Below are 20505 nucleotides of genomic sequence, written 5' to 3' on the forward strand. Positions count from 1 at the left end.
TAGTCAAAGAATTTCCAGATGTATTTCCAAAAGAATTACTTAGGTTGCCACCTCAACGAGAAGTGGATTTTGAAATTGAAACTATTCCAGGAGTTGCTCTATTTCTATAACACCTTATAAAATGGCTACAGTGGAATTACAGGAATTGGAAAAGTAACTTGAGGATCATTTTTCAACTCTTTTTGTGTAGGTATGTGCTTTAAGCTTTTGTGGTTAGTGAATATTTGAAATGTCTCTCTATAAAGATAATGTCTCCAAGTTTTCAAAGCATGTACAATTGCAGCCAATTCTAAATCATGTGTAGGATAATTTTGTTCATGAGGTCTGAGTTGTTTAGAAGCATAAGCAATAACTCTTCCATTCTACATCAATACACAACCCAAACCATTAAGTGAAGCATCTGTATAGACTAAATATTCCCCTCCTTGTATAGGTAATGTAAGTATAGGTGCTGTAATCAATCTATTTTTCAACTCCTCAAAACTAGCTTGACATTTATCATTCCACTGAAAAGTCACTTGTTTCTTCAACAGATTAGTCAATGGCTTTGCTAAAATGGAGAAACTCTTCATGAATCTTCTATAGTACCCAGCCAATCCTAGAAAACTACGAACTTCTAAAATATTTTTTGGTGGTTCCCACTCCTGAATAGCCTTCACCTTAGATGGGTCCGGTTGAACACCTTGTGCAGATACAATATGCCCCCAAAATGTAATGTTATTAATCCAGAACTCACATTTACTGAACTTACCATATAACTGCTTTTCTCTCAAAGTTTGTAATACTATTCTCAAATGATGCTCATGCTCTTCAGAATTACTGGAGTATATCAGAATATCATCAATGAAGACTATCACAAATTGATCAAGATACAGTTGAAAAATTTTATTCATCAAAGACATGAATGCTGCAGGTGCATTAGTCAAACCAAATGGCATAACAACAAATTCATAAATGACCATATCGTGTCCGAAATGCCATTTTAAGTATAGAAGTCTCTCCAACCTTTAATTGCCAATACCCAGATCTCAAATCAATTTTGGAGAATACAACTGCCGCTCTGAGTTGATCAAGCAAATCATCAATGCGAGGTAAAGGATATTTGTTCTTGATAGTAACTTGGTTCAACTTCCTATAATCAATGCAAAGTCTCATACTTCCATCTTTTTTCTTCACAAACAACAGTGGAACTCCCCACGGTGATATACTAGGTCGAATATAACATTTCTCCAATAAATCCTCAAGTTGCTTTTTCAATTCCTGTAATTCTGCTGGTGCCATTCTATAAGGTGCTATAGAAATAGAAGCAACTCCTAGAATAGTTTCAATTTCAAAATCCATTTCTCGTTGAGGTGGCAACCTAGGTAATTCTTATGGAAATACATATAGAAATTCTTTGACTATTGGTACCTTTGAAACCCCTAGACTAACAATTCCAGTATCTAACACATTCACAAGATAAGCATCACACTCAGATTTCATTAATTGTAAAGCAGTAGTAGCATAAATCAAACATGTAAGAACAATTTTCCTGTCACCCATGAACATTATTTTTATTTCCCCATCTATAACCATTTTTACTTCCTTCGTTAAACAGTCAACTATGACTTAATTGCTAGACAACCAATCCATACCCAATATCACATCAAAATCTCACAAATTGACCACAATTAGGTCTACTGGCATATTTGTACCATAAATCATCACAAAACAAGCCCTCACTATAGTATTCACCATTATTACTCCTCCAGTAGGCATCGAAACACAAATGTCATGTCTTAAAGATTCAATGCAAAATCACATGAAATGAATGAACATGTAGATCCGGGGTCAACTAACACATCTGCATCAAGCCCACAAATAAGAATTATACCAGTTACTATCTCTAGAGAAGTAGTTGCTTCCTGCCTCGTAACAGCATACACTCTTGCTTGCAGTAAGGACTGGTTCGCATCTTCAGTATGGACATATGCTGATGTAGTTCCACTTCTACCTCCCCTACCTTTTCCACGACCAGTCGTTGTAGGTACTATATTATCCCCAACACTACTCTGTCCTCCTGAATGGTAGGTACTAGATGCTCCTCTACCTGCTGCACACTCATTGGCATAATGCCCAGGTTTTCCACATTTATAACAAGCCTGCACTCTCGGTCCCCAACACTCTCCTGAATGGGTCCTTCCACAAGTGCCATAAACAGGTCTATATCCTTTACCTGTAAACCTAGAATTGCCTCACACGTTCACTGATCCACCACTTCTACCCGAAGTCATAGTACTTGGCCCTATAAACTAATAACTACCCCCTTCCTCTAGAACCTCCTCGTTGACTTCCTGATCCTCCCCTAGGTGTAAATAAGGTACCTCTAGGAAAAGATGGAATAAATATCCTAGTTGTCTTCTTTTTCTTTGCTTCTAATATATTTCTTTCTAAGAATAGTTCTTCTGTTTTGTTACAGCTTCCAATAAAGCAATAAAGGTAGGTGGTTACACTACCAACTTTTCATGTATCTCCAATCTCACACCCCTCCCAAATATATTTCTCTTCAGTTCATCAGTTGCCACTTCCTCTAGTGCATACCTGGATAACCTTGTAAATTATAATTCATAGTCAGCAACAAACATCTCATTTTTTTTCAATTCAAGAATTCAAGTTTCTTCCTCTCTTGATATATTGATGGCATATACTTCACCTTAAACTCCTTTAAGAATTCTTCCCATGTCATGATCAATGGTTGTGTCTGGCTACCTGGGACTGTCTCGCATCAGTTTCTAGCATTTTTAAGGAATAATGAGGTTGCATACTCACTTACATTTGGGTTGTTGGTTGGGTATTAAATTGTGTAAACAGACCTTCAATAGACTTTAGCCATTCCTCTGCTACAATTGGATCAGTTGTCACCTCAAACTCTTTTCCCCCATACTTTCTTAACTTTCCAAAGTTTGCATCCAATGTAGGTATGTTTAGTGGAGGTGGTGGTTGTTGTTGTTGAGATAACCTTCTTAACTCTTTAGCTATTTGCTGAGCATACCCTTCAGCTCTTCCTTGTGATGGTTCATTTTCATTCATCTATTCTTGTTCAGTATGATGTGCAAAAACGGACTCATGTGAACCTACTGGGCCAGTGGACTGCTCATCCATGACTATATCATTAGCAAACTTTACAATAATGAATGCTTTGTGCATAATTACTATATGATTGCATGTTATGTTCTTAATTCCCTCTATTCCCATCAATTCAATCAAAGAAGCATTTAACACATTGGAATATATTAAAAATTCCAACTCACTTTAACATATCACAACACATACACACCTTTATATAATATAACATAAACACAAAGATAAGTACTCATACTTATGTCCCAGCGGTCTAATTCCCGCTCTGATACCAAAAATGGTAACACCCAAAACATCTAATTGTATAGCAATATATACAATTAACTTTATAAACATAATTTATTACTTAGTTACAATATACATTCATACAATTTAAGTGGCATAACACACTTAATATACATAAGGAATATTTATATATTAGTTTAATTCACATAAATACCCAAAATGCCCCAATGCTTGAGATAACTCCTCTGGCCCACCTGATAATATTGATTGATGTAAAGAGAGCAATGCACAGCTAAGGCTATCTACAACTGCACTAATCTAGAAGAAATTGCCAAGAAATGAGCTGGCGACTCAAAATAACCATTTAATTTACTAAACTATAGTATATTAGGCAAGAATTATCAAGTCATTATCAAACAGAGAAAATTATACCAGCATTTAACTAACAATCACAAAATCAGCCATTTCAATTATTCTCATAAACAAATAATTTCATCCCACATAATCACAAATAATCTCAAACTCAACCAAGTCAAATAATTCAGTTGCATATTATTTCCATCAAATTAGGATCAGATGACTCATCCTCACATTTCCTCACATTTTTCACATTTCAATGGTCACTTGACATGACTATCTGCCCGGCTCAGTCTTGCCATCTCACATACTCGGGTAGCTATCCGCCCGGCTCAGCTTTCTCGATCACACAATATCAATTCAAGAGTAATCAATTCTTAATCACAATCAATTCACTTCATAACACATCACAATCAATTCACTTCACAATAAGCCAAGAACATAAACAATACCAACTCAGTCAACCAAGAGATTATCAAGCAATCAAATATGGCAATTCCTACTCAATATATACATAGTTTAGTCTATTGAATACTTACCAAAATTTATAGGATAACAAAGTAATCCTATTCTTTTTCTCTTACCACTTCCTTGCCTTTGGACGAACCTATTTATATATTCAATACAAATACAATTCAATCATAAGGCATAAATATACATATCTTTAATATCCATAAAATATCACATTTCAATAAAATAACATCTATTCTTGATGTTAATATGATGCATGAGATGAATGACAATGAATCAACATATTTGTTGATGTAGGCAGCTTGTAGGTACTGATTTAGAAATTACACCAAAACTTATGTACAATTAACAAAAATCCCATCTTTTCTAGAATTAAACATCCATTTTTATAGAAACCATAGTAGAAAAAATCACTTCAAAATCATTTCTATAAAAATAGTTATGGCAATTTCAATACAGCTGCTTCAATTTCCATTTAAACAGAATAGTAAAAAGTTTCCTATTAAATGACCAGCCAAATGAATAAATTTTCTGATGAAACTCTGCAGACATAAATTTAACATCCTAAAGTTTCTATAGACACTAATTTTACTCAATTTGTAGTTCTCTAGCTCAAGTTGTGAAACACAAAAATAGTAACAAATTTCTGAATCCTAAGTCTGATTTCTGCTTAAAACAGTTTCGAGCTGGCCATATTCAGCTCAATATATCTCATGATATACTCAACCAAAAATTATGAAATTTCACAGACATATACTAGACACATAAATGAACAACTTTAATGTTTAACTCTTTTTCTGGTTCAGCCTCTAAATTCCCCAAAAATTCAGCACAAAAACCAGGTCACCTGCTGAACCACAAACAGAGCAGCAGCAATTTGTGACCTTATAAGTTCATACTCACTCAACATTTTGCAAAACCATTTTACAGAAATATTCCTGAGACATATACCTACAATTTTCATGTTTATAAATTTTTGAAATTAAGCTTCTATGTCACGAAATCAGAGGTGAAATATTCTACCCAGAAATTTCAGCTTCAAGATCACAAGTAATAGCATGTTCACTCTTGATTAAAACAATTCCAAAACACATAATTATCAATAATTTCATATCATTAATTCTAATTTACAGCAACATAAAGAAATTAAAGTTACTCACCTTTATTTCCCTTAATTATGAAAGGCCAAAACCTTCAAACTTATGAGAAGAAATAGATTGTCACTTACTAAAAGTTTGTAGAATTTGATTAAGAAATCAAAATTTAAATGAAAGGTTTGAAGAAGAAGGAGAAGAATGAGAGAGACAAAGAAAAAGAGGCTACGAGATGTACAAGTAGAAATGAAGAAATGAAGAGATGAAGAGGTGGTAAGTCGGTTTAAAAATAAGAAACTTTACAGTTTAATCCTCTTTCTTTCTAACTTCCCAATTTAGTCCTAAATCATTACTTTTCAATTAAATCAATATTTAACTAAATAATTTATTTATCTACCACATAATATAATAAAATAGGTCATATATAATTATAATACAAATGACATGTTTAATGACATGCTAATGAATATCAATTATTAATTAAAAAATTCGATTGTGACACCATATATGCACACAACATATATATCGAGTGTTGATTTGATGAGTTATACACATGGTGTAGGTTTGCTTGACGAATTTGGCATATGTATGTGTTCTTGACCTAATGGTAAGCCTTTTAAGGAAGAACATCAGATCTAGATTATGCATAAGATGAGTTCTTGAAGCAATCTTGAAGGTTGATTTAAGTCTTGATCATGTTCCTTGTATAGTTGCCTAATTTCTTGATGATTGCCATTTGAATCTTGATAATCTTAAATTGTTCGAAAGAAAATTTGATTTCTTGATGATAGATCTTGGTGAATCTTAATAGACTCAATTAATTCTAGAATTAATGTGATTAATTAGCCTTGTTAGAGCTTTAATTCTTGTTAAATAAGGAGTTTCCTTCTTTATAGGGATTCTAGATAAGGATAAGGATTTCCTTATCCTAGTTGGTATGTGATTCCTTGTCTTAAGATATATCCTAGTTGTCATAGGATTATAATTACTTGTCCTAATATGATTAGGAGATTAATTAAAAGTTTATTTTAATTAATATAAGTACTATCAGTCCTTTAGGATAAGAATATGTAATTTTAGAACCCTAGTTGGACTATATAATTGTCTAGATTAAGACAAGAGTTTGACTCTTGTCCTAAATTTACATATAGCCTAAAATCACAAGGATTAAAAGAGAATTTTATTTTTAAATTTGATTAAATTAATTAAAATTTTCACTAATCCTAATTATCCTAGGACTCATGTGTTAGTATCCCAGTATGATTAGGTTGTTTCTTAATTAAGACATAAGTTTGACTTTATGTCTTAATGTTTGACTTTGTGCCCTAAAAAGAACATAAAATTAAAATTAAGGATATTTTATAAAAAATTAGTTATTAATTAAATATGATTTAATTAATTCTGATTCTCTACAACTTATTACAACTAAAATTAAATCTTGGTTTCCTAGTATGATTAAAATTAGTAAAGTCTGTTTAGTCGAAGGTTGACTTTATGTCCTAAATTTTATTTTAGCCGAAAATTACACTATAAAATAAGGAGAATTTTATTTTTGAATATGATTTAATTATTTTGATTTTCATATCCATTTAGTTTTAATTACATGCAATGATCAAATAACTTGAATTATGCTATCTCGATTTCTTTTATGCTTTAGAAAATATGATTATGTTTGGTATGATGGATGGTTATGGACTATAAAGACCAATGTGATTGTGTTGAATGGTTAAATATCTTAATTTGGTACTTTGAAAATAAGGATTGCGTTCCTTGCCTTTCTCTAATTTTCTCTAGGTTGTAAGATTCTTTTATCATCTAATTCCCCTTGAATGCAACTCAAGATTTCTCTAAATCTTATGTAAATCTTATATAGTTTTAGATTAGTTAGATAGAATTTTATTTTGTAATCCGAATGGAGATATGATGCCAAATGAAGATGAAGGGATATTGCTTAAGACTTAGAGATCGTGAAGGCAATATCTAGGATTTGATCATCTAGTTATCTTTGATTGCTTGAGATAAGTAGTCTAGAAAGTCCATAATCACCCATAATTTGACATGTTTATCTTATATTATGTATGTGATGTATGATATATGCATGATCATGCTTTGCCTTTATATTCGATATTTGCATGTTCGTGCAAAGTATGAGATCTTAATCATCACTTAATAATAAATCCCTCATACAATATTAAGTCATATGTTAAGAATATGATTAAGTTGCCTTCCATAATTAAATTAGGAATGAGAGCTTTCTTCATTGGCTAATTTGTTGGCATACCCTAGGTTACCTATTACGTGAGCATGCTCTCTATTTTAATTGATGGGTCTTACTTAACTATCTTATATACTTCGGATGGGTAAACTAATGATTATATGAAGGTAGAGGCATTAATTAGATGAAACATATATGACGTTTGAAATATCGAAAAATATGTTTAGATAAATGTTGTTGTCACCTATTTGATCTAGAAGTTGTATAGAGATATAATTGACAAACAGTTGTTCATCTAATTTAATTTAATATGATTTTTGGGCATACCCAAGGTTACATTAGTGTAGATGGGATTCTAACCCACTAGGGTAGCCTAATCGATAACATCTCAAATTAATAGTGAGGGCTATTAATTTGTATAAAAAAATAATGGGAATTAAGTAACTAGTTGTAAGACCTTTATTAGTTAATTGTATAAATTAACTTATATTCATTATCTATTTATTGGAAGTTGTAAGAAAAGATGAGTGACACTCTATCTTAGCATAGTATTCTTGACACCAACAAGCTTACCGGATGGAACTTTCTTGATTGACATCGTAATGCCAGAATTGTTCTAAAAAAAAAGAAAAGAAGGTTTATGTGCTAGACACACATCTAGGAGGTGTTGCAAGAGTAAGCATCAATGGGATGATGACCAAGTTATTTGTGTGATATTAGAAAGTATGACTTCTAAACTATAAACATAAGATGAGAATATGGATGCTTAAACCATTATCTTACATTTAAAGAAAATGTTTGATGAGTAGTCAAGGAAATGATGAGACCTCAAAGGAATTGTTTCAATGCAAGATGGCCGAAGGTGGATCTATGAATACACATAGATTAAAGATGCTTAGATATATTGAATATCTAGGGCATCTTAATTTTGTGATGGACCATAAATTAAGTATAGATTTAATTTTGCAATTTCTACTAAATAGTTATTCATAGTTTGTTATAAACTTTCATATGAATAAGTTGGATACTACGATACCTGAACTTATTAATATGTCAAAGACTGGGGAGGACCCTATAAAGAAGAAAAATGGAGTTCTTCTAATGATAGAATCTTTTAAGGTTGCTAAGAGTAAGTCTAAAAAGAAGGGAAAGAAAGTCCAAAAGCCCAAGAAAGCCTTAAAGGCTAATGGAGGTGTCAATAAGGATAAAGGAAAGTATCACCATTATGGGAACTGTCAACACCCCTTTTCCAGATCTAGATATCGAGGGAAAAATGAAAAATCATATGATGAAAGTTACATAAGTTTTTAAAAATTCAGGGACCTAATTAGATGTTTTCAAACTTCCTCTACATAGAGCCGATTGGGCTTTTGCAATCCGATGTCGTTCTTCTTAATGATTCTATGTCTAGATACATATTTTAGGAGCTTTCCTTGACGATAATCATGATTTTTACTGATAATTATCTAAATTTAAATAATTTAAATTGGATATTTATCAGATTGTTTTGAAATCTAACGTCACCCTTAAAGTTTCTCTTGACACTTTACCTCTAAAAATAAAAAAAAAAGGTGATTAAGGTTAGGATTAAGAATCAAGAACTGAAATTTGGCAATAAGTGACAACGACACTTGACAAATACTAAGAAAGAGAACACATAGAGAAAAACTAGAGAGGAAAGAAAGAAAAAGACAGTCGTTCTTATTTTACAACAGAAGAATCAAGCCATTAAGAAAGAAAGTTTTTAGAAAAAAGCCACTAAAACAAGAACCATTTTTGGAAACTTATTCTTTAAATTGATAGAAGATTTCTATACGGATCTAGCCTTTGGACTCCCTTGATCCCGCCTTTTGACTCAAATGCATTTTCATCATCTGAGACTCGTAGATCTATCAACTACGGTGATAACTTGAGGGTTCCTTCAAACATGCATTCACCAACATCATAAAATTGGTTCCTTCGTTCTTTTTCTTATTTCTTTGTTATTTTTTCAGAAACATGATTAGGATTATGATTTGTGATCAATATGATTAGATTATGGTTTTTGTGAATGTGCATGTTAATTGGATTTTGAATTTTGGGTTTTGAATATGATAATTTTGCCAATTAGGGGTTTGGATCTAATTAGAAACATGCCATAGGATTAAGGTTTAGATTATATTTTCATTATAATTAGGTAATTAAACATGTTTAATATGATTGCATGATTAATTTGCTATTTGTTCGTTTACTGTACTTCTAGTTTGTTAGAGTTTTTATCAGTTTTAGGGTTTTAACCGTTCAATTAACTCTTATTGTTTTTATTTTAATGTATTTATTTTATTTTCTTCCATATCTAATTGATTTCTTTGTCTATGCATGCGAAATTCAGCTCTGGAGATGCAAAATACACTGAAGAATTAATAAAAGACCAGCTTGGAATGCTAGAGCTAATCGGCTCAGTGCAGATCCAATTGGCTCTGTGTTGAGCCGATCGGCTCTTTATGCAAGACCAGCCTCCATTGTTTTGGACAATTTTTGATGTATTTTGGCGTTTTGTACAATTGTTAGATCTTTTTCTCTCACAATCGTAGTTGTAGGCCGAGTTGTAATAATTAGGTTTACTTTCTATCTTTTATTTGGTTTATTTTTTCTTGTTGTATGATTAATTAAATACATGTTAATGTGATTGAATATGGTTAAAACTGGATCCAATATGAATATGGTAGTCTAATAGGCTAATCAATATTAACTAGGCCAAAAAACCTAAAATGTAAGTAGACTTAGCAGGCCTTGGCATGCTTTAGTTAGGATTGGGCTTAATTAGAATTAGGATCACAATGAACAAGCCTTATCATAATAAGTAATCCATTAGGTCTAAAGGCTGGAAATGAAAAGCATAATATGTAATTGGGCTAGACTAGGTGGGCTATACACAAAATTAATTAGTAAATTAGGCTAACAACTCTAATACGGGTTGAGCTTGAATAAAATGGGTTAGATTTAGGTGTATTATTTGTGTTATTTGGTATTCCTATGTATAATTTGCTTGCATTTATAGGGAATAATTTGTTAAACAATAAAATTAAAGACTAATATATACAAATTAAGAAGTTAGCTTCCAGATCCATCTCTGAATTTTCTGGTCTAAGATGCCTTATGGAATCTAAGAAGCGCCACTCATTAGTAAAAGTATTCTGATAATTACCTGGGTGGTGACTCCCATCTTCGCGCTAGTCTAAATGACTAGTTAGTGTGTTTTTGATTAGGTGGAAAAGCCTTATAGTGTCGTAGTGGCGAAAGACACTTAGGTGCGCGCCCGAAAACACCTCCTACAGTGGTGACTCCACTGGGTATACGAGAAACTCATTCTAGTGTATGTTTATCCTTAATTTTATTATTAATAGATTATTCTTGCATCACTACACTTTCATACACTGTACACTTTTGTCCTTATAGCCCTAATGGAATTGGCTAGTGGTTCTTTGGTTCTACTCAAATCCTAGAATTACGACACTGGCTACTATCACTTACAAGTAATGAGTGAATTTCCTTTCTTCGCATAGATCCTCGAGTGGGGAGACGAGCCAAGAAAGAACACCTTTTACTTGTGGGAGCCTTTTATCCTTACCCAAGACTCAGCTCATTGTAATGATCGTAGTAATCTCCATTAGGAAACCTATTGCTTGCTATATGAGATGTTTTTCCTTGTAAGTATTTTAAGCCCAAATATTGAAAGGCCTTGGCTCAGAAATGTGGAACCGGGCTGTAGGCCCAAAATATGCAGGCTTTTATGCTTATATTGAGAAACATCACTTTGTTTATTTTAATCTACTTTGAGAGCCTATGGCATACGCATTGGGCCTACTATCCTCTCTTGGTAGAAAGCCCATACCCAAAATCCTAGGAAAGAAAGACTCACCCTGAATAGTGTGTGGGAGTACTAAGGTTGGAAGGATGCTTTGTATACTAATGTGTGTGCTAACCCTTTTTTCTTTGTCCTTATGCATTACATGTGCATCATGCATACTATGCATTTCATGCATCATACTAACTCCTTATTTTGAAGCCATTTTAGATTAGCATCCTTAGTTTGGATAAGACAAGAAAGGTGTCAAGAGGACCCATATCACCAACAATCGAGGCAATACTAGACAAAAGCCTAAGAAGTCCACTACTTTCAAAGATGGCCCACGAGCAAGACATTGATGCTATCAAGACTGCAATCATGGCTGACCTAAGGACTGTGATCTGAGAGGAACTCCAGCAAGCTTTGGCTGAGATTTTCGGGAAACAGAATATCCAAAAGACTACTACTGCCCCTGCAACTACTACTGCTACTACTCATAATGTGGAAGCATGTGGTGAGCACTTGTGGAACTTAGATGATTACATGCTAGAACAAGTTAAGAAAGAGTCTACTCTTACTGCAAAAGCTGTTATGGAATTTGAGATTCTGCATAGTCTGAAAGGCTCGACAAGATACAAGACATGCTAAGAGATCAAGGTTTAGATTCAACCTTTGATTTAGATGAACTGATGCTGATTGGAGAAGACAAGTTACCTCCTAAATTTCGTATGCCTGAAATGTAGAAGTTTAATGGAAATGGAGATCCAAAGGTGCACTTGAAGCGATATGCTATTATCATGAGTACTACTCATTTGGCTAAGACCCAAATCATCAAGTTGTTTGTACTGTTATTAGAAGGGCTAGCTGTGAACTGATACTATGGGTTGGAAAGGTCCATCAAGTCTGATTGGAAAAAGCTTTGCGATGCTTTTGTGCAGCAATATGACTATAATGCTCACCTAGAAGTCTCTATAAGAGATTTAGAATCGATGAAGCAAAAGTCTAATGAATCCTTTTCTGACTTCTTAACTAGATGGAGGGATAAAGCAGTTCTAATAAAGAACAAGCCTTCTGAGAAGCATCAAGTTCGAATGGTAGTTCGATATGTACTCCCATTATGGGTGGAAAAGCTGTAAATGATGAATCCCAAGACCTTGGTAGGCTTGTACGATGAGGCTTACAAATAGAAGAAATTGAAAATGCTAAAGCTGGTTGGAGCATGGAAACTTTGAGGCTGCAGAGATTGAAAAGCCACCATCTAAAGATGATGAAGCTTCACAAGATTCAGCTCTTGATTTATTATGCTTTTTGGATCAATGATATAACTTTGATTTTTGCTTGTTTTATGATGTTTATCTTAATAGTCTTGTATGATAATTATTATTACATGAGTATATTTGACATTAATTCTATTTGAATTGATTTATTTAATTTGAGCATAAATGACAATCCTAGGTACATGAGTATATTTGACATTTCATATAATATAACTCTTGAAGAGAGAAAAGTGAAAGGACAAAAGGAAAAAAAAAGGAAAGAGAAAGAAAAAGAAAGAGAGTATTTGATACGCATGATTGAATTCAAGGTAATAGAATTATTCAACATACTAGGGGCAAGCAAAAAAGGCCAAATTCATCCCCCATCAGATAACAACCTTGAAGTAGGGATCCCTCGAAGATTAGAAGAGATTAAAGATTATTTCTTTAATCCTGAAATATGCAAGGCCTATTATATTTGACTCTAAAAAGAAATTTAGATCAACTTGGAAAACTTCAAAATTAAAGAAAAAAATTAAGGTCGAAGATGTTAGAAGGAGTTCAAATCTCGGGGCAATAAGTTCACAAATTTCAAATACTTTCTTTAAAAAAATATATATATAGAAAGACGCATCATGCTTACTAGAGGACCTGTATAAGCTAGTCAGGCAAAAGTTAAAGAAATAAAAGGTGAGAGAAAAAGTAGTTGCGTAGAAAATCCAAATGGACTAGTTGATAACAAGAGTAGTATTATGTAAAATAGAAAATATACCCGTTTGCGCACAGATTAAATGAACAAAATTTGATTAGAATTTTTATCAAACTTGCGCATCAATTTTTATTGCTTATGCATTGCCACAAGGAGAAAACAAAATAAGAAGCAGAGTCTATGAGATCTAAATAGAAGTAAGATCATTTTCTCTTCGAATTTTGTTCTTATGTTTTTCATGGGAAAATCCAAGAATTTGTAGCACTTCATCAATCGTGACATCACGCTCACTTAATCAGCGAGCCACAACTTGTCAATCTTGCCTAAAAATCATATCTCCATGGGAAACCTTCAAAGTCAAGTGGGTATTCTAGAATAAGCTATTGTCGACAAGCGAGTATTCTAGAATAGGCTATTGACTCTAGAGCTCGGATGGGGTATAGAAAGTAGACTCTCAAAGTCCTAGCAAAAGAACACATGCCACGTATATTCAAAAGAGTGATATGTTAGATCTTCCACCAAGGGCATATCCATCGGATAAGGGTGTTTGGCAGGCACTTCATCTAGTCAACTTAGTCCTCACTAGTGAAGTCAGCTCCTTGCTTGATAGTAATGCGAGTTCGCAAATACTTTGGCTCATACTTGGTAATGTCTCTTAAAACTACCACTAGTTAGAGCTTCTCGAGCAATCAAATTTGTAAAAAGAGAAAATGAGAAAAAAAATAGAAAATAAAGAAAAGTATAAAGAAAATAATATGCTAAGTAGAAAACCCGAAAGGGCAGCTTAGGAAAAAATAAAGTCTACTAAGTTGAAAACCCGAAAGGGTAGCATAGACAAAAGTTAATTCAAAAACCTACTGAGTTAAAAATCTGAAAGGGCGGCTTAGGCAAAAGTCAGGGTGTAAAAGTAAGAAAAGAAAAGAGATTTGGTTGCTATCTGCATGAGATTGTCGTGAAGCCAATTTTCATTGCACAAGTATTAGTATAGCCCTAAGGCAAAATGATTCAGTCCTTGCATGCTTGAGTTATCTCTAGATCTGCACTTCTTGTAGTCACCATTACTATCAGATTTTTTATGCGCATCATCATTTTCATCAGTTTTTATCAACCATTTGGCTCCTTGCCCTGTGACTGAAGAGTAAACAACGTACTTGTCAAAGTGTTAATCTTTTTTCGATGAGCATTGGAATGTCTCTGTCCAAACTAAAGGATGATTTTTAGAAATTCATTATATGTCATACATAACATGCATATCACATACCTTCACCACTTTTGCTTGACGAGATCTATATGTATACTTGTGTATATATCACTAACTTGTAACAAGAAAATAAAAATAAGTTCAAAAAGAAATAAAGCGCTTAAACTGCACTCAAGTTTACCTTTCGAAGTGGCAGTTGCATCAATTTACTTCCCAAAGAGGAGATTATTAAGCTTACTTTCCAAAGTTGAAGATCATTATTTTATATCCTGAAGCAGAATAATCATCATCCAAGAGTAGAATACAACCAGTGGAAGATCATCAATTCACATACCGAAGCTGAAGTTATCCAAGAGAGTAAACAACATGCCAAATCACAACTCGAAGCAAAAATTACAACATAATTGCATCCCAAAGCGAGAAGTAATCAAGAAGCTAGAGGAAAGTCTCTATAAGTACAAAATCAATGGGCGTGGTTCCCAAATCAGTGGGCGTGGTCCCTAAATCAGCAGACGTGGTTCCCAAATCAACGAGCATGACCCCTAAATCATCAGGCGTGGTTCCCGAATCAACCGGCATGGTTCCTAAATCGAACATGCGTAGTCCTTCAATCAAAATGGGCGAAGTCCTCAATTAAAGCAGGTGAAGTCCTTAATCTAAGTAGGCGAAGTCCTCAATTTAAGCAGGCGAAGTCCTCAATCTAAGTAGGCGAAGTCTTCAATCCAAGCAGTGAAATCCTCAACCCAAGCAGGCGAAGTCCTCAGCCCAAGCAAGCCATGTCCAATGTCATTTTTCTCGTTGATTTTATGTCTAGATACATATTCTAGAATCATGATTGTTATTGATAACTATTTAAATTTAAAGAATTTAAACTTGATATTTATCAGATTATTTTGAAATTTGTGTCACCCTTAGGGTCTCCCTTGAAACCCTATCTCTATAAATAGAAAGAGGTGATTAGGGTTAGAGTTAATAATCAAGAATTAAAATTTGGCAATAAGTAACAACGACACTTGAGAAATACTGAGAAAGAAAATACACAGAGAAAAACTAGAGAGGAAAGAAAGAAAAAGACTGTCGTTCTTATTTGACAATAGAAGATTCAAGCCACTAAGAAAGAACGATTTTTAGAAAGTTACCACTGAAGAAAGAATTGGAAACCTATTTTCTAAATCAACATAAGATCTCTCTACACCAGATCCAACACTTGATTCCTACTCGTTCTTTGACTCAACTGCATCCTCATCACCTAAGACTCGTAGATCTATCAACTACAGTGACAACCTGAGGGTTCTTTCAATCATGCATTCATCATCATCATTATAAAATTGGTTCCTTCATTCCTTTTTTAATTTCTTTTATTATTTATTGTTAGAAACATGATTAAGATTATGATTTATGATCAGTAATGATTAGATTAGGGTTTTTGTGAGTGTACATATTAATTGGGTTTTGAATTCCATAATGAGAACTCTAGGGTTTTGAATATGATAATTTTGCCAATTAGGGTTTGGGATCTAATTAGAAACATGAAATAAGATTAAGGTTTATATTATATTTCCATTATGATTAGGTAATTAAACATTTTTAATATGATTGCATAATTAATTTGCTATTTATTCGTTTGCTGTACTTCTAGTTTTTTAGGGTTTTTATCAGTTTTGGGGTTCTTATTCTATTCTCCTTCATAACTAATTGATTTCTTTGTCTGTTTATGTGAAATTCAGCTCTAGGGATGTAAAATACACTAAATAATCGATGAAAGGCTAGCTTGGAACCCTAGAGCCAATCGGTTGTGCAAGGCCAGCCTCCATTCTTTTTATGTTTTGACGATTTTTGATGTATTTCGACGTTATGTATAGTTTTTAGGTCTTTTTCTTTCGTAATCGTAGTTGTAGGCCGGGTTATAATAGTTAGGTTCACTTTCTACTTTCTATTTGGTTTATTTCTTCTTATTGTATGATTAATTATTGAAATGGGCTAAAGAGACTTAGGGTTAAAACTGGATCTAACATGAATATGGTGGTCTAATAGGCTAATCAGCATTAACTAGGCCTAAAATCCTAAAATGTAAGTAGACTTAGCAGGCCTTAGCATGCTTTAGTTAGGATTGGACTTAATTAGAATTAGGATCACAATGAACGAGCCTTATCATAATAAGTAGTCCATTAGGTCTAAAGGTTGGAAATCAAAAGCATATTATGTAATTGGCCTAGACTAGGTGGACTATACATATATTTAATTAGTAAACTAGGCTAATAACTAAAATGCGGGTTGGGCTTAAAAAAATGGGTTAGATTTAGGTGTATTATGTGTGTTATTTGGTATGCCTGTGTATAAATTACTTGCATTTATACATAAATTGCTTGCATTTATAGAGAATAATTTGTTAAACAATAAAATTAAAGATTAATATACACAAACAAGGAAGTTGACTTCCAGATTCATCTTTGGATTTTATGGTGTAAGCTTCCTTATGGAATAAGACAAACGCTACTCATTAGTAAAAGTGTCCCGGTGATTACCTGGGTGGAGACTCCCATCTTCGCGCTAGTCTCAATGACTAGTTAGCATGTTCCCGATTAGGTTGAAAAGCCTTATAGTATCGTAGTTGCTAAAGATACTTGGGTACGTGCCCGAAACCGTTTCTTATAGTTATCTCAAATAAGAAGGATATTGGAGAAGGAACTGTAAGGTTTATCTCACTACTTTGAAGGATAAGAAGCAAAACCAAGCTTCTAATAATAAAAAAAAGGAATAGACTAGCTTGAAGGCAATTGTTGCTGTTTAGTTTAGTTATGAGTTTTGTTTTTCTTATTTCAAATTTAATAATTATTATTAATTATTTTTCTAGAACAATAAGTGTTATTATTTTATTTAATAATATTAGGCAACTATTGCCTTGTTTAGTTAAATTATTTATTTTTCTAGAATATCATACAAAAGCTTGTATGAAAGTAAGATAATAAAACCTTATTGCGAAAAGTCTGTAGTGATCCTAAATTATTGATATTAAGACAAATAAATAACATAAACAAGTTATGTAACTTATAAATCTTATTGGATTAATATTATAATCAAGTTGCCTTTGAGAAAGACACATATGCTAAATTCTTAACCTATACAAAGGATGTATGCTTGCTTTTAGAAGAGTTATGATAAGTATTATATCAAAGATTAAATCATAATATGAATACTTGGAACATCACTAGAATGTCTAAAATTTACAATTACTCAACTTGACACTACAAAAAAAAGACAGTTTACCAACGGCATTTACTGACGGATTGTTTGACCGTCACAAAATACTATCGGATTACTGACGGATTATCAATAATATGTAATCTTAGCCAAGTACCGAAATATTTCTAACGGTTTACCGACAGAAGGAATCCGTCGGTAAATATAGTGGCAAAAATTAGTAGCAACTACATCGATTGAATAGGGATGGTTCATCGGTTACCATTACCGATAGTTTCCCTAATCTGTCGGTAAATTATGGCACGAATGTGGCTTTAGAAATAGCAACAACTTTTAATTAATTTAGCGACAACTAAGAGAGTTGCTAATTTACCAACGGATTATCTCATTGGTAAATTGCTTAAACGAAACAAAGCGTTACGTGGAAGTAATTTATTGAGAGATTGTTCCGTCGGTAAGTGTAAAGATCACTTAATGCAACATTTTATTTAAGCTATTTATTGACGGATTGTTCTGTTGGTAAATTACTTAAATGAAACAGTGCGTTTCCATCGTGCCTTACATTTGAGGAGTTAATCTAACTCCCTTAAAATAAGGAACACAATAGCCTCCCCCTCCTCCCTCCTATCCTCCCCTCTCTCCCTCATTCCTTCCTCCCTTCTTGCCCTCCCCTCCCTCCTTTGTACTGCTGCCCTACCATCGCTGCCGCCACCTGTTGTCTCGCTGCCCTCTTGTGCCGCCACCACCCACCGCCGTTGATGGAGAAATAAGTGTTTTTATTATTTTTATTTTTTGTTAATTTATTATTTACTATTTTTATATTTTATTTTTATTTTTTAAAATTTTTATTCTTTTTTATATTTTATGTATTTTTTTAAAATTTTCTAGTTTTTATATTTGATTTTATTTTTTTTATATGCTCCGTTTTTTACTTTTTCTTGTACCTTTTAAACTTTTATGTTTCTTTAATATTTTATGTTTTATATTAATTTAGATAGTAAAGTTAGAAAAATTAGATAATTATCATCATAAAAATTTATTATTAATTTAATTCAAAATAACCAAATAGGTAACTATAATTATGTTATACTAATAATTAATGTAGCTAGTAATTGTAATTTAAGAGTTAATTTTATATTAGCTTTAGTTAAATCAAAAATTAAATTAAGTAAATAGTAAATTAAATAATGAAGTAGTTAGAAAAGTTAGGTAATTATAATTCTATTTTTGTAAATATAATAGAGAGTAAATTAAATATTTGTAAATATATAGTAAATTATAATTGTTAAATAGTTAGAAAAATATTGATTTAAATAGTTAATTAAATTAATATTTCATTATTTTATTATGTTTAATTTAAAAGGTAGTAAATTAAATAGTTAGAAAAAGTACTTTTTGTGTAAATTAACTAATTTGTTACTCAATAATTAGTTAGAAAAATTTACACAATAAATGACATAAGCTTTTAATTTTTCAAAATATATTTAAGAAGTGCTTAATTTTATTTTGATGTCTGATTATATATTTTTTATTTATTTATTTAGTGGATAAATTTGTTGTGTGATGCTGGACATTTGGTGTCCCGAGGAGTATTGGAGGCGCAGGCTTTTTATTTATTTTTTAAATATTTAAAAAGTACGTAATTTTATTTAAATTTATGTCTACTTATATTTTATGTATTTGTTTGGCGGTGAATTTTATATATTGTGTAATGCCGGGCATTTGGTGGCCCGAGGAGTATTGGAGGCGCAGACTTTTAATTTTTTCTAAATATTTAAGAAATGCGTAATTTTATTTAAATTGATGTCTACTTATATTTTATGTATTTAATTGGCGGGGAGTCTTATATATTATGTAATGCCGAACATTTGGTGGCCCGAGTAGTATTGGAGGTGCAAGCTTTTAATTTTTTTAAGAATATTTAAGAAGTGCATAACTTTTCATTTGTTTTCTGATTTTATTTTATTTATTTAATTGTCAAAGAAATTTATTATATAATACCGGGCATTCGGTGGCCCGAGGAGTATTGGAAGCATAGGCTCTTTATTTTTTAATATATTAGAAGTGCATAATATATTATTATAGGAAATGGACTTGCTTTACATGGGGTAGATGTTTTTTTATAGGGGAGATGCTATCGGATTTTCAGTAGCTTTTTTTGAGAAATAGAATGCGTATAGGAGTTAACAAGTTATTTTAATAAACTGTATCTTATGATTGAGAACTAAAGGTATAAGTTATATGTGTCCTCGGGAGTTATAAATGAATTCGTATTGGGAATGGATGTATAGTAGGCTTAATACTTATGGAATGATTAACAAATATTCTATGGAAGGGGTTGAAATATTTATCGCTTTTTCGTGTAATCGGTCAAGCATGAATGATGCAACTGAAATATGATGTCCATGTAAAAAGTGTCATAATCAGAAGTTCCAAAAATTGGATGTAGTTACCATGCCTTTGTCTAGAAAGGGGTTTGTTGCATATTATTATGTACAGGATCAGCATGGAGAACCATATGTGAGTACATCACATGATCCCAAGGACTGTCATTTACTAGTGGAGGTTTATACAGAAGCACTTATTGATCCATATCGACTTAATGCAGTTGGCCTTGAGTTGGAAATAGAGGGCATGGATGAAGCACCTAATCTAAGTGCTTAAAAATTTTATGACATGTTAAATGCTGTTGATGAAAAATTATGGGACAAATGTGATAAATATTCTCAGATGTCAACGGTGGCACGTTTGTTGCATATGAAGTTGGAGTACCATTTTTTTAAGAGATGTTTTGATGACTTCACTCAGTGTTCATAAAAAGCATTAC

The 20505-nt window shown here is 32.5% G+C and overlaps 1 protein-coding gene across 1 annotated transcript; it reads right to left on the bottom strand.

Annotated features, from left to right (window-relative positions):
* Window positions 1-362: 362 nt before the first annotated feature.
* On the bottom strand, window positions 363-1341 carry LOC125369766 (uncharacterized mitochondrial protein AtMg00860-like). Its single transcript, XM_048372826.1, has 2 exons — window positions 1158-1341; window positions 363-850 (listed from the first exon to the last, which is right to left on the bottom strand). The coding sequence occupies exons 1-2, from the start codon at window positions 1339-1341 to the stop codon at window positions 363-365; spliced, it is 672 nt and encodes a 223-aa protein (XP_048228783.1).
* Between the last annotated feature and the right edge of the window lie 19164 nt (window positions 1342-20505).

The sequence above is a fragment of the Ricinus communis genome, chromosome 4 (assembly GCF_019578655.1).
Source record: "Ricinus communis isolate WT05 ecotype wild-type chromosome 4, ASM1957865v1, whole genome shotgun sequence".
In the NCBI taxonomy this organism is placed as follows: Eukaryota; Viridiplantae; Streptophyta; class Magnoliopsida; order Malpighiales; family Euphorbiaceae; genus Ricinus; species Ricinus communis.